General features: G+C 46.6%; 2 protein-coding genes across 3 annotated transcripts in view; one reads left to right on the forward strand and one right to left on the reverse strand.

Annotated features, from left to right (window-relative positions):
- The window catches only part of STXBP1 (syntaxin binding protein 1), a 62637-nt gene extending 48188 nt beyond the window's left edge, over window positions 1-14449 (forward strand). The window contains exons 17-20 of one of the 2 annotated variants that reach the window (XM_056859972.1): window positions 1393-1478; window positions 3928-4082; window positions 8468-8595; window positions 14356-14449. In XM_056859972.1, coding sequence (XP_056715950.1) covers window positions 1393-1478; window positions 3928-4082; window positions 8468-8577 — 351 coding nt within the window. In that variant the 3' untranslated portion in view covers window positions 8578-8595; window positions 14356-14449. The remainder of the gene's footprint in view (window positions 1-1392; window positions 1479-3927; window positions 4083-8467; window positions 8596-14355) is intronic. The other variant, XM_056859973.1, reaches the window with a different exon arrangement.
- A 9599-nt stretch (window positions 14450-24048) lies between these two features.
- AKNA (AT-hook transcription factor) overlaps window positions 24049-24492 on the reverse strand; it is a 45110-nt gene continuing 44666 nt past the window's right edge. The window contains exon 21 of the mRNA XM_056860350.1: window positions 24049-24343. Coding sequence (XP_056716328.1) covers window positions 24049-24343 — 295 coding nt within the window. The remainder of the gene's footprint in view (window positions 24344-24492) is intronic.

A 24492-nucleotide genomic window follows, 5' to 3' on the forward strand; every position in this document is an offset into this window, starting at 1 on the left:
TCTGGCGGTTAGCAACCCTAGAGGCTTGCAAAGCAGAGCACGATGCCCACCTCACCAATTATCTGGGTATCTGTTCATTGAAGCATCTATAAGGAGTCACAGGGAGGGGGGACAGAGAAATGGGAAATTCTGCCCCTGTGGAATTCTTTAAGCTCCCTTAAGGGCTGGAGCAAGCCAATTTCCTCTTCTTTCTCTTCTCCTGCACCCCTTGGTGGACTCAGTCCACTGACTGACTCAGTCCATGCCTCCTGCTTCATGCTCCGACCTCAGCAGGCCATTGTTTTGGTTATTTTATAAAGGCTGTATAATTCCTTATACCTGGGAGATCCCTCAAGTATGTAGAAATCCTACCTTGTCCATAGGTGGACTGGTTTGGTTGCTTTCAGGATAGGTCGGCACTATCGTTTTTGCTATTAGATATAGTAATGAGGTATTTTATTATTAGTCAGATACTTGTATCCCGCTTTTCTCCTCAATGGGGACCCAGATCAGCTTAGAGTTTGGTTGCCCCTTCCTCAGTTTTATCCTCACAACAACCACCCTGTGAGATAGGGGCCAGAACCGATGAAAATACTCCATGTGGAAAAGCCCCAAGTTCAGTCACAAATGTTTTCCTGTTCTTAAAATGTGTTGGCCACTGATTTTCAGTGGGAGAGAGCCTTGATGGTTAGGTGAAGAAAAAAAAAAAAGCTATCCCTGTTGAAGTTCTCTGGATAGAACATCTTTCCATTCAGGGTAGAAGAGAAGGCTGTGATTAAAAGGACCCAAGTTAGTTGTAATCTGTGCAGTTGACAGGAGGTTGAGCATCTTCCCTGAAAGGAAAGGCTAAAGCATACTTCTTTGTTTTAATTTAGAAAAGCTGACCAGTGGGGGTCATAATAGAGGTTTGTAAATATAGGGATGGGGTGGAGCAGATGGACTGAGAGTTTTCATCTTCTACTTCAGTTCTAGAACTTGCGACCACTCAACGAATTTCATATGCAATAGGTTCAGGACAGGCGGGAAGTACTCCTTCAAACAATGAAGAATTGACTGAAGGAATTTGCTGCTATAGGATCTAGTGCTGATCTCTACCTTAGATGGCTTTTAAAGGGGATTAGGCACATTCACAGGAGCGAGTATTATCCGTGCTGGCTAAATGGAACCTCCATGTTCAGAGGCAGTCTACCTCTGGGATACATATTCCAGGGGCAACAGCCAGAGAGGGCTTTTGTGTTCATGTGCTGATGGGTAGTGATATTAGAAGTTTCCAGTTATCCACTGCAGGGAAACCAGATGCTGGACTAGATACCAGGAAAGCTTTCACCTTACATTCTTAGAAATATGTTAGAAAAAACATGTGGCAGATGCAGAACTTCCCAATATGCTGATGACTTCCCTTTCTTTTTCCAGGATGCCATTGAGGATAAACTGGACACGAAACACTACCCTTATATTTCCACCCGGTCCTCAGCCTCTTTCAGCACTACAGCAGTCAGGTAGGAAGCAACAGCTCATTTTGTACCTGAGACAGCATTAAGTATAAGCCATAGCTTGGGCTGCCATCCTCCTGTTTCTCATCTATTTTAATAGCTGTTGCCAGAATTGTTGTTCCTTCTGCCTTAAAAAAAAGTAATTGATAGTTTTAGAGGAACAACTTCAGGCACACTTCAGTGTGGTTCAATTAACTCTACTGCATTTCGAATGAAGCCATGGAAACTGGTACATCTCGAAGATGTGTGGGCAGCTGCCAAAGGGGGGATTCTGTGCCTGCTGTAAAGGCACTGTAGTAAGAGGGAAAGTCTTTTTGCTATATGTTTCTATGTTTACAAAAACAGGATGTTAATTGTTGGTTTTTATTTGCTGGAAATATTTCTGTGCCACCCAGAAAAAACATATGTCCAGTGGCACCTTGAAAGTTAACGTTTGTTCCAGCAGGAGCTTTCTTGAGTCGGAGTTCCTGTATTTAGATAGCTACGAAGAAGAAATCGTGTTTTTATAAGGAAAATTACAGAATGGGAGGGGGAGAAAGGGAGGAGTTGGGGCCAGAAAGAGGCTTGGTGTAAACCCTGTCCTAAATCTTTCCCAGTGTGGAATAGATTAGGTTGTTACACGTAATGCATGGTGAGAGAGGGCAGAGGTTCCAGCCTCTCTCTTTCATGCGGTACAGATCAACAAAACTTGCAGATAAGTAAGATACTCAACAGCTAAATCAAAGAAGTCCGAAGCTCGAGGAAATTAATTGACATCAGTGAAGGGTTTATAGTATGATGTGCCACCAAGCCCTTTCTCAGCCACCCAAAACAGACACAGGAGGGGTCCCCACCCTTTTTGAGCCTGCGGGCACCTTTGGAATTCTGACATGGCTCGGTGGGCGCAGAAGCCAAAAAATGGCTGCTGCAGGAGGCGGAGCCAGCCACAAAACGAGCGCCATAGCTTTACTTTCAGTCACACAGTGAAGATTCTTCTGCTGTGGTGGAAGCTGCTGCCGATGCAACGTTTTTAAAAAAAATCTGCACCGCCAATGCAATCTCCAGTAGCCATTCAAACCCTTGCTGGACAAAAGCCCTGCTTGGCCCCATCCTCTTCCTAAGAACACTTGGTGGGCATTAGAAAAGGGGTTGGTGGGCACCGTGGCACCCACTGGCAACACACTGGGGACCCCTGACTTAAAGCATCCAGTCTCATGCTTTAAAAGTAAGCACCAGCACTTTTGACTTATGCTCAGAAACGAATTGGCGATTGGTGACGAGCTTTCAGAGCTGACGAGATGTCCTCCCAGTATCCTTTCTCAACCAGCAGTCTCTTTGCAGCCTTCTGTACCCACAGAAGTTTCTAAACTGTCTTCAAAGGGAGCCCCACAGAGCACATGTTGCAGTGATCCCATCTGGATGCGCTCAGAGCATGAAGAACTGCAGCCACATCTTGTCTTTCTGGCAGGAGTCATAGACGGTGAATTAACTGAAGTTGGTTAAAGGTGCTATATGTCACATATAAGAGCAAAACACCACATGTGGGCATGGGCCTAACAGGCCCACAAGCTTTACTCCTGCTTTATTAGTGGGAGTGTATCCCTGTCCAGGACAAGCTGGCGCTTCAGGCCCTGGCTGGCAGCATTGCCCTAGAGGAATCTCAAAATAACTATATTGACATTCCTCTCCACCATAAAACAGCCTATGTACTACATGTTAGATCTACTCACCATATAAGGTAAAGGTCCCCTGTGCAAACACCGGGTCATTCCTGACCCATGGTGTGACATCACATCCCAACGTTTACTAGGCAGACTTTGTTTATGGGGTGGTTTGCCAGTGCCTTCCCCAGTTAACTTCCCTTTACCCCCAGCAAGCTGGGGACTCATTTTACTGACCTCAGAAGGATGGAAGGCTGAGTCAATCTTCAGCTGGCTACCTGAAACCGACTTCCATCGGGATCGAACTCAGATCGTGAGCAGAGCTTGGACTGCAGTACTGCAGCTTACCACTCTGCACCACGGGGCTCCACCATATGGACGGTGGTAAATGGCAGCAGAGATCTGGAAAAAGGTGTTTGGGTGAGGGCTGTCATGATGTTTACTGGAACGGGTGACTGATTTCAAAGGACTCTTGCTGCGTTTAATCCGAACGTACCTTAGCAACGTTCACAAGTTACAGTGTGCCCATGCAATCTGTGTACAACGTACACTTGGTTTTTCTTTATATGTGATTGAGTAATTCTTATGTTACATTCCTCATGTGTACAGCTAAACATGCAACGGAAACCACATGTATATGGAAGCTATATGTGCGTTCACTGTAACTTGTGAACAGGGCTCACGTTAAGAGTATCGAGCTCTGAACTGTACCCTTCATCCTTGTACTATGTAAAGGGCCATGCTCACTGCTGACTCTACCATCGTGATAATAATAAAAAATAATAACAAATGGTTTCTTTCTTCCCTGTATTCAGTGCCCGCTATGGACACTGGCACAAGAACAAGGCTCCTGGGGAGTACAGGAGTGGCCCCCGCCTCATCATTTTCATCCTGGGGGGCGTGGGCCTGAATGAGATGCGCTGCGCCTATGAGGTGACGCAAGCCAGTGGGAAGTGGGAGGTGCTAATAGGTGAGTCTTTTTTCAGTTGCCGGAAGCGGGGTCGTGCTTTGCTGCTTCTCGTTGCCGCAGACTCCATCTTGCGCTTGTGTGTCCCTCTTTCCCCGCCCTCCTCCCCAATACTAAATATGGTAAAAATTCTCTTCCAGATGAGTGTTCCCCATAAAGTACATCCGTTCCCCTCCCGCCCACCACACTATTGCCTCATCCCCAACTTCTTATATGTGCAGATGTGCGTTTTTAACATGTCTAGCCTTCACATAAGTGACCGTACTATCCTATTATCCTATTATTGTAGAAATCCTACCTTGTCCATAGGTGGGCTGGTTTGGTTGCTTTCACTCAGTGAGGTGTTTTGGATGAAACCCCATATTCTGTGATAGGACAATTTGTGGAGTTCTCCAGGTGATGGTGGTTTCTCTCACAAATGTGTGCTGCTGCAGAAAAAGAGACTTGGTGAAATCTCTGTATAGACTTGGAGATGTTCAAGAATGTTGTCAGCCGGGCCGCTGCCTCTTCAAATGAACGTTGACGTACATGACAAATATACAGAATTATCAAAATGTAATTAATCATAGATGCAGAAATAATTGAGCCCATTTCTGTTTGGGCCTTGATGGGTTTTCATTGATCTGCAAAGCCAAAGCCCCCCACTGAGGTAAATGCACACACACAAAAAGTGGTTTTGTATGTCTGATGAACATGTGTTTTTTTTGGTATGTCTGAAGGAGGTAACAAGCCAGAAGTAGGCAAAATAAAGAAAATAAATCAGTTTATAATGTGACGGTAGGGGGTTCCTTTCATTTTCTCTTCTTGCCCAGCCTGCGGAGGCTTATGGGAACTGAGGCATCGTAACAACCGAGAATAGTTGGAAGTGCTGTTTGTGTTTTCACAGTTTTGATGCACAAGGTAGAAGGAAAGTTATTATGGAACCTTGTACACATGATAGCTTTGGGACCCTCCCTGGGAGCTCCACCCCCACCCCAAATTGTGGTTTGATTCTCTTTTTTGCCCTCCTTCCCAATTGTGGATCTTTTCCCCCGACCCTCAGTTCTGTCAAAGTGTGACTCTCTTAAGCTGCTTTTAGTTCTGCCCCTACCAACGGTGCCAGTGGATCTAACTGGAGCATGAAAGAGTTACTGCTCCCCTCGCCCCCAGCACTCTCCTTTCTGGAAATGGGAGACTGTTTAGAAAAGGCACCTGCATTCTTGGAGAGTCCTGTAGGCCATTTGCAGGAGAAGGCAGCAGAGTGCATCTCTTGGGTGCTCTGATGTCTCCACAGCGTGGAGAGCAAGCGTGGTGTAATGGTTAAGAGCAGTGATTTGGAGTGGCAGACTCTGATCTGGAGAACCGGGTTCGATTCCCCACTCCTCCACATGAGCGGCGGACACTAATCTGGTGAATCGGGTTGGTTTCTCCACTCCTACACATGAAGCCTGCTGGGTGACCTTGGGCTAGTCACAGTTCTCTCCAAACTGTCTCAGCTCTGCATACCTCACAAGGTGTCTGTTGTGGGGAGAAGAAGGGAAGGTGATTGTAAGCCGGTTTGATTCCTCCTTAAGTGGTAGAGAAAGTCAGCATATAAAAGCCTTCTTCTTCTTCTTCACCACAGTCTGCAGGTTCTTCTCCCATTGGGAAATGAGTAACAGGGAGAACTTCAAAAGTCGAGGTGGAAACTATAAACTATAACAAAACAATTATATTTATTACAAAGTGTACACTATAAAATTGTTAAAAACACAGGGCCTGTATTGCAGGCTACATATACAATTATCAGTTACAAAGTTCTTATATACAGTTGAAATATAATCAGTATGAATGACCAATACCAGACCATGCACGTTTTGGCCTAAATAGGCCTTCCTCAGTGGTCATAAATACAGAAACTAATTAAAAACACACATCCAGAAATGCATCTTACGAGGGACTTTTATCTGAAAATTAAAAACCACAAGAAAAGGGAGACGAGAAAGAAAGCCAAATTAATATAACTCATATTGTTACTATGACTAGAATTTTTTCAAAAACTCATTGAATATAAGAGGCCATAGATACCTAATATCTTGTGTGGCTTGAAGTAACCTCTTAACCCAAATCGTGGGTTTACAATCTAGATGCCAAAAGTATATCCATGAGTTGAGGTTACTATAAATTTAAGAAACCTTAACCCCCCCCCCCCAACAAAAAGTTCAATTGGTTAAATAACCAATTAGAACTAGCCTGGTACAGAATTAACCGTGTTTTTGAATGTGTGTACATCAGGTAAAAAGGTAAAGGTCCCCTGTGCAAGCACCGGATCATTCCTGACCCATGGGGTGACGTCACATCCCGACGTTTCCAAGGCAGACTTGGTTTGCGGGGTGGTTTGCCATTCCCTTCCCCAGTTATCTACACTTTACCCCCAGCAAGCTGGGTGCTCATTTCACCAACCTCGGAAGGATGGAAGGCTGAATCAACCTTGAGCCGGCTACCTGAAACCAACTTCCGTCGGGATCGAACTCAGGTCGTGAACAGAGCTTGGACTGCAGTACTGCAGCTTTACCACTCTGCGCCATGGGGCTCTTCGTTGTGTGTGTACATCAACCCGTGATAAATCGTATTGGCGCCAGTATTCTGATAAAAGTCAGCTATTATAAGAAACGAAAGGATGATGAGCGATAGACCAAACATCTTCAGTCTGGAGTGGTCCCTCATCATGGGCATTGACAGGTCCCAGCCACGCTGAGGCCCTTCATGCCAATCTCGCTTGCACCTACAGCTGAATGAATAGACACCTGTTTGCTCCCTAACCCGGCATCTGCCTTTGCCCATCCTAATGTCTAACTATCCCCTCATCTGCCCCTTGGATTTTTTCCCTATGCCAAGATGGTGCCGTCTTCCCTCACCCTCTCTTTCCTTCTCTGTCTCACGTCTCATACATCTGGTTGGTCGCTTCACTTGATAACTCCGTGTGTTTCTGTGTCGGGTAACTAAATGTAGCTTCTTCTAATGTTAACAATGCCTTTCTTCGCTCTATGGTTGCGGTGGGTGCATGTTTGTTTAATGTTCATCGGAGATGCTGTCTCATGTTCGTTCTGGGTGGCGGCAGTTCACCTCAGGACTTCCTTTTTGCCAGGCCTAGGGCCACTGCTGCTATGCCAACCACTTCATTTTTTTTTTCCTTTTAAGACAACAGAGATGACTTTGCAGCAGTCTCTCGAGTACTTTATCTTTCGGTTTTGCTTCAAAAGATAGGGCCATGACAAGAGGATATTTTAACATGTCTAACATCCTAGACCCACTCAGGATTGCAGACCGAACATATAGGAAGGGCAGATACCAGTATGTCTTGAATCAGCTTGGTTGTAGGAATTGGCCAGAATATATATTAAATGCCTGACCAGGACTACCCACAACCAGTTTTATTTTAATTGGGAGCAAGCCTTGTCAAGAGCAGAGTATATTTGATGCTGGCTTTCAGTGGTTGTAATATTTGCTATTTATTCATTTATACCCTGCCTTTCTCCCCAATGGGAAACCCAAGTGGCTTACACCAGTGGCTTATACCCTCATTTTAGCCTCACAGAAATGACACAGACGCTCTAGCAATCTCAGCCGAAACACTAGTTTGGGCGGAGATAGCTAGAGCATCTGCGTCGCTTCCAGGTAAACGAGGAAGTGATGTCGGCATGTTGCGCCTCCCCGCCACACGCCTGCAAAGCTCCTGCCAGTGGAGCACAGGGACCTGGCAACCCTACATCCAGATAACTGGGAGTTGACCTGCACCGCTGGGATACTTTGAAACAGAGCCCCCAAAGCAAGAGAAGCCTGCCCACCAGCCCTGAAAATGCTAGTCATGCAGGCCTAGGGTTGTCAGGTGCCCGGTGGTGGCGGGCAAACCCCCGGCAATTCGCCTCTTTGCCTGCTGACCACCTGAGGGTCAGCGGGCAAACATGCACACGCGCGCTGACGTGCCGCCTCGCAAGGGGCCTTTCCTCTTAGTTTGAGCGGTAAAGGGCCGCTTTACCACTCAAACTAAGAAAAGGCCCCTCGCATGGTGGCCGGAAGATCCGCGTGCGATCGCGCCAACAGCCCCATAGCCTCCCGCCGGAGCAGAGGAGGGACCTGGTAAGCCTATGCAGGGCCTACAGTGACTGCCAAAACCCAGCCCCGTCTGTCGCGTTTCAGAGCATGGCGACGCTTCGCTGACCATCCGTTCACCTTCGCCGTGCCCATTTCTCTCCGTACATCTCTCTCTCTGTCTCTCATCTCATTCCTTTTGCTTCCTCACACATCCTCACCCGCTATGTACTGAGATTTTGACGGTGAAATGATATGTAAGGCCTTTAATCTTTTTTGGCATGTTCCTTTGATTTCCTTCTGTGCAAGACGTCAGCCCGCACTCTGTTCTCTCACAGGTTCTACTCATATTCTCACTCCCACCAAATTTCTCATGGATCTGAGGCACCCCGACTTCAGGGATTCCACTAGGGTATCTTTTGAGGAACAGGCTCCAACAATGGAATGAGAGCCACAGAAACCAAAAGTAAAAGCAGCTTACTATAGAGAAGAAACCCTCTCCCGTGTGGAAGGGCTTCTTTGGTTTTTACGTCACTGTTTTCTTTCTTTCTCTCTTCCCCCCCCCCGTTTTTCCTCCTTTCTTCCTTCTCTCTGTTTTTCCTTCTTTATCGGTTCTTGGGTGAGAAAATGCTTGCAGATTTTGAGCGACAGTTTTTTGAAAATGTGTCCAATGCTGCTTCCATTAAGTCCTTTACCATGAATCTCTTGTAGCCAGAACTTGCTGAATATTCGCGCCATCAGATACCTGTTTCCAAAGGAAACGGCAGTCCACTTAAATATATATATATATATATGCAAATATGAAGAAACATTTATTTGGCCTGCTGAAAAGCATCCTATTATTATTTTTAAAAATTGCATTTGTGATGCAGTGTGTAATGCCATACAGTTTACCCTCCAAAGCAGCCGTTTTCTCCAGGGGAACTGATCTTGATGGTATGGAGATCAATTGTAATAGAAGATCTCCAGGTCCCACCTTCCTAATGATAGGAAGTTTTGGAGCACATTGATTCATCTATGAATCAGAAGTGACTTGACAGCGCTTAAGTCACACACAAGATCAGATTCTTAAGCACTCCTTAAGACTCCAGCCAGACCTTCACGAATAACAAGATGAACTGGCTCAGTAGTAGAGCCTCTGCTTTGCATGTAGAAGGTCCCAGGTTCAATCCCCGGCATCTCCAGTTATAGGAACTAGGCAGGTAGGTGATGTGAAAGACCTCTGCCTGAGACCCTGGAGAGCCGCTGCCAGTCTGAGTAGATGATACTGACTTTGATGGACCAAGGCTCTGATTCAGCTTATGGCAGCTTCATGTGTTCATGTGTGTTCAACACAAATAATAAGGCTTGGTTGCAAATGCAGCATTGGGTTCATGTCCAAATATTAGGATTGTCTGATACTGAACCATTCCAGTAGCGTGGTCTAGTATGCCCATGTGTGTTTGCTCTGCCTGGAAGATGCCCTCCATGGTTTCAGGATGAGGCCTTTCCCAGATCACCTTCTTGATACCCTTTGAGTCCAGAACTTAGTGCATGTAAAGCATATGCTGCGCTTTGACTCTGATCTGTTCCTTGAGTACACTCAGGCTGTGCATCCCTTTGCCAGAGCAGTGGACTGGATAAAACTTCATTATGATCCAGTAAGAGAGAAGCCTTTTATGCTCTTGTTGATGTAAGTGGGTAGCTTCACTGAACTTTGATCCAGTCTTGTGGATGGAATAGGAAATGTAATGTGTGTCAGTTAAGTACTAAAGGGCGAAAACGCATGGTCGCTTTAGCCTCCTTTATTCCCTGTTTCAGCCAGGATTCAGCCAGAATCGAACACATGCGTTTTGCCAAACGTGCGTTCGATCCTGGCTGAATCCTGGCTGAAACAGGGAATAAAGGAGGCTAAAGCGACCATGTGTTTTCGCCCAAAGAGAGAGCAACTCCCTTTTTCCAACAGCGGCTGTCTTAATGAGGCAGGTGTGATTTAGTGCCTAGAGTGCTAGATCCTGATCAGAGAAACCAGCTTTTAAGCCTTGCTCAGCCTGAAACTCACTGGATGTCCTTGGTCTGTCACTTCTCTCAAGCTGATCTACCTCATAAGCTGATTGTAAGGATAAAATGGGAGGAGGGGAATTTATGCACGCCATGCTGATTCCCTTGGAGGAATGCTGGGATAATAGACTGGGTCTGCTCATGCAGTAGATCATGATGGGTAGTCGTGTTAGTCTGTCTGTAGCAGTAGAAAGAACAAGAGTCCAGTAGCACCTTCAAGACTAACAAAAATTTGTGAGTCACAGCACACTTCTTCACAGCACACTTCTTCATTTGTGAGTCACACCACACTTCTTCACTTCTGAAGAAGTGTGCTGTGACTCATGAAAGCTCATACCCTGCCAGAAATTTTGTTAGTCTTGAAGGTGATACTGGACTCTTGCTCTTTACTACTGTTCATGCGGTAGAATGAGATCAGAGTGTTTAGATGATAGAATGGATTGTCCTATTACAGACTACAGGGTATCACCTGAGGTTTTTTTTTTAAATATTGAGAAGCATCCAAAACTGGAGTCCCCCACAGGTGGTCTTGTGAGGTCCATTCTGCCACACAATTGCTTGGGACGGCCAGCACAATTCTGCCCCACAATTGCTTGTGTTGACCAGCACACAGCTAGAATGTAGGCGGGAGATGCTAATGAGAAAATACTTGAGTTCTGTCTGGTTTGCATCATGTCCCTTCCCTGGCAGTGAAGGACTGCTGTTCTTAGTGTTTAGAAGACACATAGCTATCTTGAAGTTCATTCAGGAAAGATGGGGGACTCCAGCCACCTATTTCTGCCCAGGAGAACCTGAAATAGATTGTTTTTGTTCCAGATCTAGCAAATGCTGCCTCTCTGTCCTGAGCTTCCAGTGGCTATTGGCTCTTCCAGTTGTCATTTAACTACGTTTGTTTAAACACAAACCCTTCCTCAGTAGGACATGACCAGAAAAAACAGTGGTGTAAGCAACTAATGAGAACACAAGTTTGAACTTTCAAGATGATTCTTGGTCCAGTGTAATTACAGTAAAAACAACCCTACTGGCACAGTGGGGATGTGCTAGTTTTTGCACCTGAAATGTGGCTTTGCTTCAACTCAAAATGTTCAGCAGCTTCATAGTATTAGAGGTCATGTACAGTGTGAGATGAGCCAATGCAAACGCAGTTAGACAGTTGCTGTTCTTTTTTTTTGTCAGTATATTACTTTCTGTCTGCTCTAATCAGTCAAAGTGCCTGCCTCTGTCTAGTCATTCCTTTCACTTTGGCAAGAGTGGTTTGGGGTGAGGGGCAACCACAGAGGAAGGCATCTTTTGCCGCCATTCACCCATTCTGAGATACCTTAGCTGCTTGAAAACCAGGGAACTTGATCCTTGGATTTGTTTCTTTCTATATAAAATTGCACCCTTGGGCAGCAACTACCATTCCCGGGAAATCATTTTTGCAACCTTGGAGATCATGCCAAGCCATCCCCTATGCCCGTTTCCAAACTGGATTGCAATCTAGCCTTCTTTCCACTGTTTTCCATCAAAAGCAACACGTCATTGTGCTGTTATCTGTTTCTAAGAGCACCGCGATCAACAGCAGCTTTTGATTTTCTTTCAGAAGATCAGGGCGTGCTTTGTTGTAGTGTTTTTTATCATCTCCTTAGTGTTTTGCTAAGCCCCACAAGACACTCGAGGTGTCCTTAGGGTAGTGGTAGTAACTCAGGAAGCCACAAGTGGCACTTTGACATGCTATCCGTGGTTCTTCTGAGCATCATCTCCCCCCCCCCACGTGACACCTGCCATGCTTCAGGAAATTGGGCAAAGCTATTGCCCTGAGGGGGTTGCGGTTAAGAACATAAGAAAGACCATGCTGGATCAGACCAAGGTCCATCAAGTCCAGCAGTCTGTTCACACAGTGTCCAACCAGGTGCCTCTAGGAAGCCCACAAACAAGCTGACTGCAGCAGCACCATCCTGCCTGTGTTCCACAGCACCTAATATAATGGGCATGCTCCTCTGCTCCTGGTTGGCAGGTGGCTCCCGCTGAGCAAAGAGAGGGGTTCTAACCAACCCATCTCTTGCAACACTAGAGTTCGACTGAAGGAGGACTTGAACACTTCAATACTGTTTTGTGTCCTATCTGACCTGCAAAAAGAAGAAGAGTTGGTTTTTATATGCCGACTTTCTCAACCTTTTAAGGAGAATCAAAGCGGCTTACAAACTCCTTCCCTTCCTTTCCCCACAACAGACACCTTTTGAGGTAGGAGGGACTGAGGGAGTTCAGAGAGAACTGTGATTAGCCCAAGGTCACCCAGCAGGCTTCATGTGTAGGAGTGGGGAAACCAACGCAGTTCACCAGATTAGAGTCTGCCGCTCTTAACCACTACACCACATGGGCAATACCACTAGTTCCGGCAATGCAGAGCATATGGCCAAGTGGTAGAGTGTCCTGTTTGCAAGCAGAAAGTCCCAAATTCAACCTCTGGTATCTCCAGTTTAAATGGATCAGATGTGAAATGGTATATGAAAGACTCTGGAGAGCTGCTGCAAGTCCGAGTAGACAGTACTGACCTTGATAGACTAATGGTATGAAGTGAACACATGAGCACATGAAGCTGCCTTATACTGAATCCGACCCTTGGTCCATCAAAGTCAGTACTGTCTACTCAGACCGGCAGTGGCTCTCCAGGGTCTCAGGCAGAGGTCTTTCACACCACCGACATGCCTAGTCCCTTTAACTGGAGATGCTCAGGATTGAACTTGGGACCTTCTGCATGCCAAGCAGATGCTCTACCACTGAGCCACAGCCCCTCCCAAAGTGGTATAAGGTGAAAGCTTTGGGGCAGATTAGAGTCTGTCGCTCATGAGGCAGAGTGGGGAATCAAACCTGGTTCTCCAGATTAGAGTCCATTGCTCCTCACCACCACTCTTGACCACTACACCATGCTGGCTCTACACCATGCTGGCTCTCACACGAGTCTTTACCCTCACTCCAGATAAACAAGACCAGCTAAGGTTGAGCAGTGGTGGGGTGCAGCAACCCTACATACTCAGAGGTACTCTGGAAATTTTATAAAGTTATCATTGTACACATTGATATTAAATCTTATTGCATGTGTGTTTGGGGAGAGGGCACACCGGGCACGCAGCAGGTACGTGGCTCTTTGGGTTGATGGTAATTGCCCACGTGGCTCTCTGTGAGCTGTGGAGCAAGTCACACTGCTTAGGGCTACAATTGGGCGCCTTTGAAGGGAGTTGTCTTTTTTTCCCTTTAGAAGTAGGTTTTGTTCCGATGCATTAAATTCTGGCTTCCAGCAATATTCTCGCCACACTCCTTCCACTCCTCTTTCCCTCCATCTCTCTCTTTAAATGATGCACATTTTCAAGTCTGAGCGACACGTCTTTCATTTGGTTCTCCTCTCCCTCTCGAGGGGGGAGGGGCTGTTCCTTTCTTGGAAGGCGGCCCCTGGCCACTGCATGTGCAGGCCTCATGATCCACACGGCCCCCTCCTGCCTCTCTGCGCACTCAGCATGGGCGTCCATGACCCCAGCAATCCACACACTCCATGCCTCATTCCTTCACTGCACTTGGTTTTTGGAGAGGCTTCCATGTAACATTTTCCTTTTGATTTAAATTTCCTTTCTAGTTTTCTGCACTAGTCCTACTACTCGTAGTTCCATAGCCTTACTTTTTTGTTTTGTTTTTGGCAAGCATTTCTTCCAACTAAAGTACAGTATGGTTTTACAGCCCCGTGAAAGGTAAGGTTCCAGGTGCTGGAGGTGGACTCTCCCCTCCCTGTTCCCTCTCGACGCATGTAAGGCAGCGACCTTGTGCGTCTCTGTGGGAGGTGCGCTGGGGATCACTGGTCAGGGGATTCACAAAACCTGCACCACAGCCCCTTCTCTGCCTTTGGGGCCAATAGCATGCTTGGGGGCCTTCCCTTTGGCTTTGGTGACCGCCATGGCCGTTAGCCACCATCTCCAACGTTGAGAAGTTTTATCCATTGAGGGGCCAGCCAGTCCTTGGCTGGCGCGACTGGGGGACACGCCTGCATGTTCACTTGAACATTGGGTGGGACAACCCTCCCCCTCCATGTCCCACCCTTAAAGTCCATCTTGGGTCTCTAAAGCCGGCCCCGTAGATTGGTAACCTCCTCCCCGCTTCCTTGATGCTCTGCTTGGGATTGTAACCCCTCTCTTTTTGTCTTTCCATTCTGCTGCAGGCTCCACTCATATTCTCACCCCACAGAAACTGCTGGACACACTGAAGAAGCTGAACAAAACGGAGGAAGAAAGCAGCAGTTAAAAAGAGAACCCCCAACCTGCTTTCTCTCCGCCTCCCTTGCATCCAAAAAAAAAAAGCAGCAACCGCTCTTCGGCGTATCCCTCCTTTCTGACATCACTGCTGCCCCTGGTTTTAATTTGCCAACCACGGAGTCATTTCTGCCCTCTTCCCGTGTTTTTTTGATGGACCTCCCCTTCCCCTTCTTTCATCTTTCATCGTTCATTTGAAGCAAAGGTAAATAAGGAAACAAAAAATATGCATTGTGTCTCAAGGGAAAAAAATATATTCTATAATATATCTATTATCTCCGTATGTATCCGACAAAATAAAACCACCGAACTCATTTCTCGAAGATCCCCATTGATGCATCCTTGGCGATTATAGTATTTTTTTTAAATAGTGTATTTTTTATTTTTCTGCCTGGATGGACGAATGCTCGTTAACTTATTTATGGTTCTGTGATCATGTACCTAACCTCAGATTGCAAACTGTGAATGCTCTCTTCTGTGTGTTGGAATTTGCTTGCATTTTAGACATAGATTATCTCTCTCTTCCCCCCCTTTTGTCCCCCCTCCCTCTTGCTGTTGTTGGGATTGTCGTCTTGGTTTTGTATTTCTTGAGTTCATAAAAGTGTAGATGGTTGGGCTTTTGTGCGCGTGAGCGTGTGTTTTTTCCATCGTTGTTTTCGTGTTTTTCTTTCTTTTTTTTAAGAGGAATGTGTTAAATGAGTGGCGTTTGAAGTTCCAGCATACCTGGACCAGACTTCCCTAAGCCTTATTTTGACAAAAAAACAGCATTTTCGGTGGCCAACCTTGCTTCTGAACTGGCCCAGGGCATGTTAGCAAATGAGCTTTCAACTGAGCTCTTTAGTGTAAAGGGGGGCATTTTCCTTCTAAATTTGTGCCCTAGAGAATGGCAGGGATGCTCCTTTTACTGGCTGGTGTATGTCAATCATCCTGGACACTTAAAGCCTATCAGGATCTGCTGAGACTCCAGATTTTCCTGACAACCCCCCCCCCCACACACACACACTGATACACACCATTAGCTAAGGCATGCAATGTGCACCAGTTTAAGACTTATTCCATTCTTCCTGCTGGAGAATTGTAATTCAGGGAAAGAACTCTAAAAGAAATCTTAACTACAATACCCAGGATGCACTGTGGGGAGGGAGAAGCCTTGACATTAACTAATGTGTATGTCTTGAAGGTTGGCCTCTTATTTAATTCCCTTCTCTGCCCCTGCCCACCTCCTGCATATGCAAGGCAAGAGGCTCTATTCCACCACCACCCCCAATTTGAAGGAGGCAAAAGAATTGGTCTCCTGGATGCACAAATGTGACTTGAAGGGGTAAAAAAAAAATGTTGCAAGGTGTTGTCCACTTTCCTCCACATAGTCTGTACTACTTACTTGAGGCTGAAGACAAAACAAGTGGGTATTTTTTTGTGGGGGTGAAGAGTTTAAAGGTGTATTGCTACTCATGATGTGCATGCACATCCCTTCCTTTGACCCTATAAACAGGTTCGACAGGTTTTTGCTTTTGAAAAATCTACCAAACCCATATGAGCAGAGGCAATAGCAAGACCAAATTGTATGTGTGCATACCTAGAGTAGTGATTCCTCTGTCATAGCACTCAAGCTTGTCTCTTTCTCCAGCCTGTTATTACTCCCCCCCCTCCTCTGGTGTGCTGATCAGGACCACCTCGGGGATCCACGTGACCTGTGCTGGGGTCTTGCAGTATATGTGGTTGGGGAGGCAAATAGGGTTGCCAACCTCCAGGTAGTAGCTGGAGATCTCCTGCTATTACAACTGATCTCCAGCCAATAGAGGTCAGTTCCCCTGGAGAAAATGGCCGCTTTGGCAATTGGACTCTATGGCATTGAAGTCCCTCCCCTCCCCAAACCCCGTCCTCCTCAGGCTTCACCCCAAAAACCTCCCGCCAGTGGCGAAGAGGCACCTGGCAACCCTAGAGGCAAAAACAAAGTCCCCAGTATTTGAGTGGGACATGTTCCTTTTGCAAATACAGGAGGAAGGGCTTTCAAGATCAGTCAGCCGGGAAGCTGGTTTGTATTTTCAGTGGTATCAACTGAATGGTCTATGCAGTTTTCATAATCTTCGTCAATTGCATGATGCTAAATTTTGTGAGCACTTTCTTGTCCTCCCCTTTTTGTTCTATTTCCACCGCAGCTGTGAACAGCTATGAAGCCTAGAAATCAGGAAGAGGGGGATCAATAATGTAGGGCAGTTGCCCCAAGGAAGCAAATAATTTTTTTTAATTCATTATTGAAATGGAGAAAAACCTGCCAAGCCTTGAGCAAACCCCAGACAACGCTAAGTGCTTCTTGGCAAATTAAGTGGGAAAGATTAAAGCGGGTACTTGGTTTATTTAAAAAAATGTAGGATTTTTAAAAATTGGGTTTCCCTTTCTCCCCCCTTCTTAAGTATGGATTTTGTCTTGCTGATTTTAGCCTCATGGCCCTTTTCTGCGCTGGCCTAGTTGAAATGCTGTCCGTTTAGGGTTTTATCGATTATTATTATTTGCGGGCTATGGCAGGTGTCTTTTTCCTGTTTTTAGAGCCTCTCTTTTTCTGTTTTTGGTTGCAGCCGATGGTGTATCTGCGTATTAAACAACTGTGTCTCGTGATGTCATTGCAAACTTGGAGTACAGTGCTTTTCTGGAGTGTTTTCTGTTCCACAAATGCTGCATTGAGCTTATTGTGATTTGCGTTTTTGAGTCCTCTTTTCTCCTACCTTTATTTTTTTTTGTCCCTGCCCCTTAGATCAGGGGTGTCGAACTCAATGGTTACAAGGCCCGGATATGACATAAATGTCACTTGGTCGGGCCGGGTTATGCCTCGGCTGTCCAGATCAAGAATGGGGTGTGTGTGGCTGCCTCGTGGGCCGCATAAGAGCTCTCAAGGGGCTGGATCCGGCCCCCGGGCCTTATGTTTGACACCCCTGGCTTAGATGGTATTCCCTTCTCTTCTTCAAATTTCCCAGCAGAGAGAATTAAAAGGCAGACCTCCTTATATTCTTAGGGGCAAAGGCTGTATCTGTTTGCACTGATCATTGGTTGGTTGTTATCACCCCCTCCCACTCTTTTCCTGCACTCTCCTGTCCCCCCCATTTTTAGTTTAGCACTGCAACTGCTTCAGGGTCTCCTTTTGCTAGATCTGTTTTTTTTTTTTAAATCAGTTATTTATATTAAAAACAAAAACCCACGACTTTATCAAAACGAGAAAAAAAATCTACTCTTCTCATGGAATTTTGTTTTAACCTTGGAACGTAAATGTTTGGAAATGTTGAAGCACAAACACGCGTCATCTCTGTATAGCTGTCCTTCTGTATTTAAAAAAAAAGCACTCGGTCAATAAAAATTTGCTGTCCTGTCCATGAAGTGAAGAGCTTTGGCTGTGGTTGGCACTGGGGAGGTGGTGGACACGCCATGTAATGGGACAGAAGAACAGAAGCTGCGCACCTGTAGGAGCAAACAGCGGTATGCACAGCTGCAGGAGAGCATAGAGGGGGGTTGAGGTTTATGTTGGAAGAACCTAAGAAAAGCCATGCTGGATCGGACCAAGGCCCATTGAGTCCAGCAGTCTGTCCACACAATGGCCAACCAGGTGCCCCTAGGAAGCCCACAAACAAGATGACCGCAGCGGCATTATCCCGCCTATGTTCCACAGCACCTAAACGTTTCAAAACTTGGCTTGATACAAAGATGGGAGTGTACTGCAGTGAAGTTGGAGAGCTGCCAAATTAAAACAATTCTGCTGGAACTGATTACACCAAATTTTTAGCTGGAGCAGTTCAGGTGGATTTTTAAAAGGATATTTAAAGAGGATTGGTCCGGCAGTAGCTGGACATCTGGACAACTAAACTCCCAGGTTGAGAAGCAGTATACCATGGTATATGGTAACCAACAGTGTGGCACTGGCCACGTCATGGCTTGCACGTGAGCCTATATAAGTCCCCACTGTTGGAAAGAGAATGATTGACCTCCTCTTGGCAGGCAGTCTATGCATAAACACAGTTCCATTTAGATTGGCAAATAAATGAAGCGATAGTTGCATTAAAAAAAGAACCACACAAATCATTTATTAAGCAAAACTTCAGACAAACAGCCCCTTCCCCCCAAAGTGTGTGGGTTCGTTTTTGCTACTTCTTCATTTCAAGAACAAAATCATGCACAGAACTGGTACCATTGCCATGATCTTGGCTCTGCCTAACACACACACACACACACACACACGTAACACAAACATCCTGGGTTTGAAAAGAAATAAACAAAGTGCAGGTTGGCTGGCTCACAGAAGAGCAGAGGCAGATCCAGTTGCACGCACTCTTAACTCTGGCTGAAGTCACTGGAAGGCCCCAAATAAGCTCAGCTGCTAGACTGGAGGAGCTGGGAGAATCTTGTCCATTAAAAGTGGCTTCCAGCGCTCACCTAGAGCTCAAATGTGACTGCAGCCATTCAACAGACTTTCATGCTGCTACAGGTTGCAGGGATTGGCTGGCAGGTGTGTTGCTACCTGCTATTGAGGAACGATGCACCTGGCAGCCAGGAGCTTGGGATGGACCGCTTCCATCCAGGGGACGAGGGGTGGGGGCGCTTTCCTTCACAGCAGGAGACAGAAGTGCAAGAGGCAAGAAGAAGAGTTGGTTTTTAAATGCTGACTTCTACCTTTAAGGAGTCTCAAAGTGGCTTACAATTGCCTTCCCTTCCCCTCCCCACAACAGGCACCTTGTGAGGTGGGTGGGGCTGAGAGAGCTCTACGAGAACGGTGACTAGCCCAAGGTCACCCAGCTGGCTTCATGTGTAGGAGTGGGGAAACCAACCCGGTTCACCAGATTAGAGTCCGCCGCTCATGTGGAGGAGTGGGGAATCGAACCCAGTTCTCCAGATCAGAGACTGCCGCTCTTAACCACTACACCACTCCGGCTTAAACCTTGAGACAAAAGTGGCCGACTCAGTGCTGCTTTAGGAAAGCGGCATTCCTTTGTAGCAAGCAGAAGAGAAAAAATGGCTGCAACGGATGGGCCGAGCTAGCAGCCACAGCATTAACCAGCCGTCAACTGGCTAATATGCTACAGGCCGCTCAGAATCCCTTCATGTTGCTCTGCTTGGGGTCTTAACTACCCAGCTCTTTGCTGATTTATTTAGGCATTCCCCCCCCCCTTGCTTTTCTCACCAAAAGGGACTCCAAAGCTTATTTCTAAAGGGGAGAGCTTCCTTTTCATTAAAAACAAAGGATAATTAAGGGGGAAAATAAAATTTCACAATCCTTTGGTGGTCTGGAAAAAAAGGATTCTCCTGCTCTAGGGCATCCTCTCACATCTTGAGCAGCTGCCAGGCTACCACAGAAACTAGTTTAGCTTTTGGCAGCGCACATTAAAATGAATGTTACATTCTGCGCTCTGCGAAGCTGACCTCCTTTTGAGATTTGCTGTTGGCCGTTGGGCATGACTGTGTCTTGAAAGGCCCTCTTTAGCTAGAGAGGGGGGAAATGGGGATATGATCCAGTCAAAAGTAAGTATCTAGAAGTCCCATTCAAGTCAATGATGTCCTCCATGTCTACTGTTGAACACATGAAGCTGCCTTATACTGAATCAGACCCTGGGTCCCTCAACGTCAGTATTGTCTACTCTGACTGGCAGCGGCTCTCCAGGGTCTCAGGTCTTTCACATCACTTGCTTGCCTAGTCCCTTTAACGGGAGATGCCGGGGGTTGAACCTGGGACTTTCTGCATGCCAAGCAGATGCTCTACCACTGAGCCACACAAATTAAGTCCTTTATGCTGACCTCAAACATTTGGGCATCGCCCTGCCTGGAATTTTAAATAGTTCTCAGCTAAGGGATGGAGCGGAAAAGCCAGAAAGGAAATCTTGATTTCTCCCCTCAATTAAAATAAAATAAAATAGGACACGCTCTTGTAGGAAGTTATAAACAGCACCTGGGATGAGGCTGATAACAGCCTCCTCTTTGGAGAGAGAGCAGGGGGCGGACAAGTGCTGAGCTCACCAGCTGCTCTAGAAGACAAAAGAATCCATGATAACAACACAAACAGAAAAAGCTGCATTCTGACCAGGGTTGAAACGACACTGGTTGTTTCTTCTTTTGTTCTAAACCAAACAGGAAGGGTGGTGGTGGTTAGTTCTAAGTTTGGGAGAGATGCTCTCCAGGGCACCAAGCCACCCTTTTTGGGTGTGCACAGGATTCCCCATCAGCCCAGTGCTGCCGGCAAGAGTAAAAGGAAACCTTCATCCACTTCAGGTGCCTCTCCCAGCAAGCAATGGGAGCATGCTCCGAAGGCCTCCGCCTCAATTCCCCCCGCCCTTGCTGGCTAGGGTTGCCAGGTCGCCACAGGTGGGGGATGGGTGGGGTAAGGTTGCCAGATAGGGTTGCCAGCTCCGGGTTGGGAAATATCTGGAGATTTGGGAGGGGGGTGGAGTCTGAGGAGGGTGGGGTTTGGAGAGAGGAGGGACTTCAATGCCATAGAGTCCAATTGCCATAGTGGCCATTTTCTCCCAAGGAACTGAGTTCTATCACCTGGAGTTCAGTTGTAACAGTGGGACATCTCCAGCCACCACCTGAAGGTTATTCAACACAAAGCAATCACTATGGCTTCTTAAAAACCAATGATATCAGTTATAAACACAATTCCTGTATTAGTCTTTTATCATAGTTCATAAAAATTAACCCTCTATCTTCTTCTTTTTTCAGATTTCTTGCTGAAGATTGAGCACCAGCATTCTTCAATAAATCTTCAGCAAGAAATCTGAAAAAAGAAGATAGAGGATTAATTTTTATGAACTATGATAAAAGATTAATACAGGAATTGTGTTTATAACTGATATCATTGGTTTTTGTTTAAGAAGCCATAGTGATTGCTTTGTGTTGAATAACTAACTAACTAAATATTGCAATCCAAGTTTGTTTGTAAATTGAAACCACCTGAAGGTTGGCAACCCTATTGCCAGATCAAGGTTGGGAAACTCCTGGAGGCTTGGGGACCTCAGTGGGGTGCAATGCCAGAGAGCCCCCCTCCAAAGCATCCATTTTCTCCAGGGGAACTGATTTCTGTAGTCTGGAGATGAGTTATAATTCCGGGGGGTCCCCAGCTCCCACCTGGAGGATGGCATCCCTATGTGCTGGCAGTGGATGGACCAAGCGTCCCTAGTTCTCACCCTGCTGGGCCAAACCTTGATGCTAACCCTGCAGATGTACCAAACGTGTAAGAAAAATATACAACCCTTTAAAAAAAAAAAATCCATCCCCCACTTTTTGCAAAACAGATCTTTTCTCACATTCTTCTCACACAAGAGCAAATCATACTGATTGGTCCACAGCCTGGACAAGGCCTGCGAAGGGCATTTGCTCCATGACGGCCGGTCATCGTTTCCAGTATGGCTGGGCGAGGAGAAGAGGTGACCGAAAACTAAAGTGCAGAGGTCTCTCCCCAACCCACAGGCAGGCAGCGGTGGTTCCGCGGCGCCTTAAGACGGTCCTTTGTGGTCGTCGAGCTCCTTACAAATAAATAACCAACCGGCCGACATAGAGGAGGACAGGAAAAAGCCACGTCCATCGCTCTCTGTGCAACAGGAGCTGCTGCTCAGACCTTGCGGGGTCGTTCCAGAGCTACTGCGGCTGCTCCTGAGCAGTCCAAGGGCTTAAAGGCTTAAGGCAAAGGTGAAACCAAGAGGAGGCTGAAGACGATATTCCCAACAGGGAAAGCTCTAAGGCTGCAGAAGGATTCACAGGCAAAAGTTAAGACGCATGGCCTTCCCCAACCAGGCTTTAAAAATAAAAAAATCACCACTCCCCCCCACCTCTTACCACCGCTGCATGAAAAGGGCATTGCTTCCAGTTTCTGGAGATACTTACATTGGTAGGTAGGGTTGCCAACCACCAGGTAGTAGCTGAAGATCTCCTGCTATTACCACTGATCTCCAGCCGATAGAGATCAGTTCACCTGGAGAAAATGGCCACTTTGGCAATTGGACTCTATGGCATCGAAGGCCCTCCTCAGGCTCCCCCCAAAAACCTCCTGCCGGTTGCGAAGAGGGACCAGGCAACCCCTATCGGTAGGGTTGCCAGCTCCGGGTTGGGAAATACCTGGAGATTTGTGGGTGGAGCGTGAGGAGGGCAGGGTTTGGGGAGGGGAGGGAGTTCAATGCCATAGAGTCCAATTGCCAACATGGCCATTTTCTCCAGGGGAACCGATCTCTAGCAGCTGGAGATCAGTTGTAATAGCAGGAGATCTCCAGCCAGTACCTGGAAGCTGACAACCCTATATATCGGGCTCTGCTCTTTCTCCAGGGTAGCAGAGATCAGCAGTGCATAGTATCATGGTCTGTATCAGGATCACTGAGATAATAGTGCACTGTGTTTTTCTACCTTCTAATGCAAAAGGTAGTCAGGGTTTTCACCTACTGGGATGTCAGGGAAAGAGTGGTGCTATTCTGCACCCTAACTCCTTTTGGGGTTTTACCGGAAAGCCAGATTAGAGTGACACTCTTGCTTTTCCCACCTCTGTGTAGAAGGAGCACAGAGGGCAGATCGGAGGCGGTGCAAGAAACAGGAAATGATTATGCTTTTTTCTTCATGTGGCAGGAAGGAGGTGGGGAGGCCAGGCACCTCTGAAGGCTGATGCAAACTCCCAAGTGAGGGTGCCTTTGTGGACAAGCGGGGAGCACTGGTGCCAGACTCAGCCTTCCAGCCTAGATTTGGTTGCAGTTTTTCCTTGTGGGGGCTGGGGAATTTCCCCTGATACTTAGAATCGTAGAGTTGGAAGGGACCACCGGGGTCATCTAGTCCAATTCCCTGCACAATGCAGGAAATTCACAACTACCCCCCCACAACCCCAGTGACCCCTACTCCATGCCCAGAAGATGGTGAAAAATCCACCAAAAGTTGGGTACCCAAGGTTGGGTGGAAGAGATAAAACAATATAGTAGAGAATTTTTTAAATTATTATTTTATGGCACTAAATCAGAATTAAAAACATTAAAAATAATAAAACATGGCACAATGGCATCTCATAAGGTTGATAGACTTATGAGATGCAATTGTGCCATGTTTTATTATTTGTAATGTTTTCAATTCTGATTTAGTGCCATAAAATAATATATATATTTCTCTACTATATTATTTTATCTCTTCCACCTAACCTTGGGTACCCAGTTTTTTGGTTTTTAGATTGGGTTTCTTTGCCTCTTTTTTTCTGGGTTTTTTTTGGGGGGGGAACCCTCCAGAATCCCTGGCCAGTCTGGCCTGGAAGAAAATTGCTTCCTGGCCTCAAAGTGGCAACTGGCATTACCCTGGGCATGCAAGAAAGGGCCACAACAGTCAAACATTGATGCAAGCCTTTCTGCCCTCCGTCTCATCTGCCGAAGTTCACAGAGTCAGCATTGTTGACAGATGGCCATTTAGCCTCTACTTAAAAACCTCCAAAGAAGCCTTGTCAGGCCCAAATCCTCCAAGGCAATGTCCTTCTGGAAGATTAAGGGGTTGTGGTGTTGCTCTTTGGCACACAAACACATGAGGAACACTTCCTGAAGAGGCATCTTGGTCCACTTTTCCTTGGTAAAAGGATTGAGGAGAGGAGGGGTTTCCACAGTCCTCTGCTCTTAGAAGAGGCAAGATCCCCGCAGGCGCCGAGCTTTACTCAGTTCTGATGAGAGAGACCTGCTCATCTGCTTGGTGGTGAGCTTCACCCCTTTGGCGGCTTCAACGGCACGGTTCAGAGCCCAGTTGAGGTTCTCCATTTCATCGAAGCTGAGCATCAGGGAGCAGGCGGGGCCTCGTGGGGGTTGCTGCCATGAGGACCACGTGCCAAGTGCAGTGGCTTGGTACCCGATGGGGACGTTAACGGGAACACCAGCTGGAGAGGAAGCTGAGGTAGATGCTGGTGGTGAACAGTAGCTGGGAGTTGGAAAAGAAACATCCCATGAGCTTCAGACCAGAGAGAGTGATACTTCAGTGCTTAGTACAGTAGAAAGTAGTGGTGGGTTCCATGATCCCACCATGGTCTGAGGGAAGAGAGAGATTTCCCTATCTCCTAATATTGAGCC

The sequence above is a fragment of the Euleptes europaea genome, chromosome 14 (assembly GCF_029931775.1).
Source record: "Euleptes europaea isolate rEulEur1 chromosome 14, rEulEur1.hap1, whole genome shotgun sequence".
NCBI classification, from domain to species: domain Eukaryota; kingdom Metazoa; phylum Chordata; class Lepidosauria; order Squamata; family Sphaerodactylidae; genus Euleptes; species Euleptes europaea.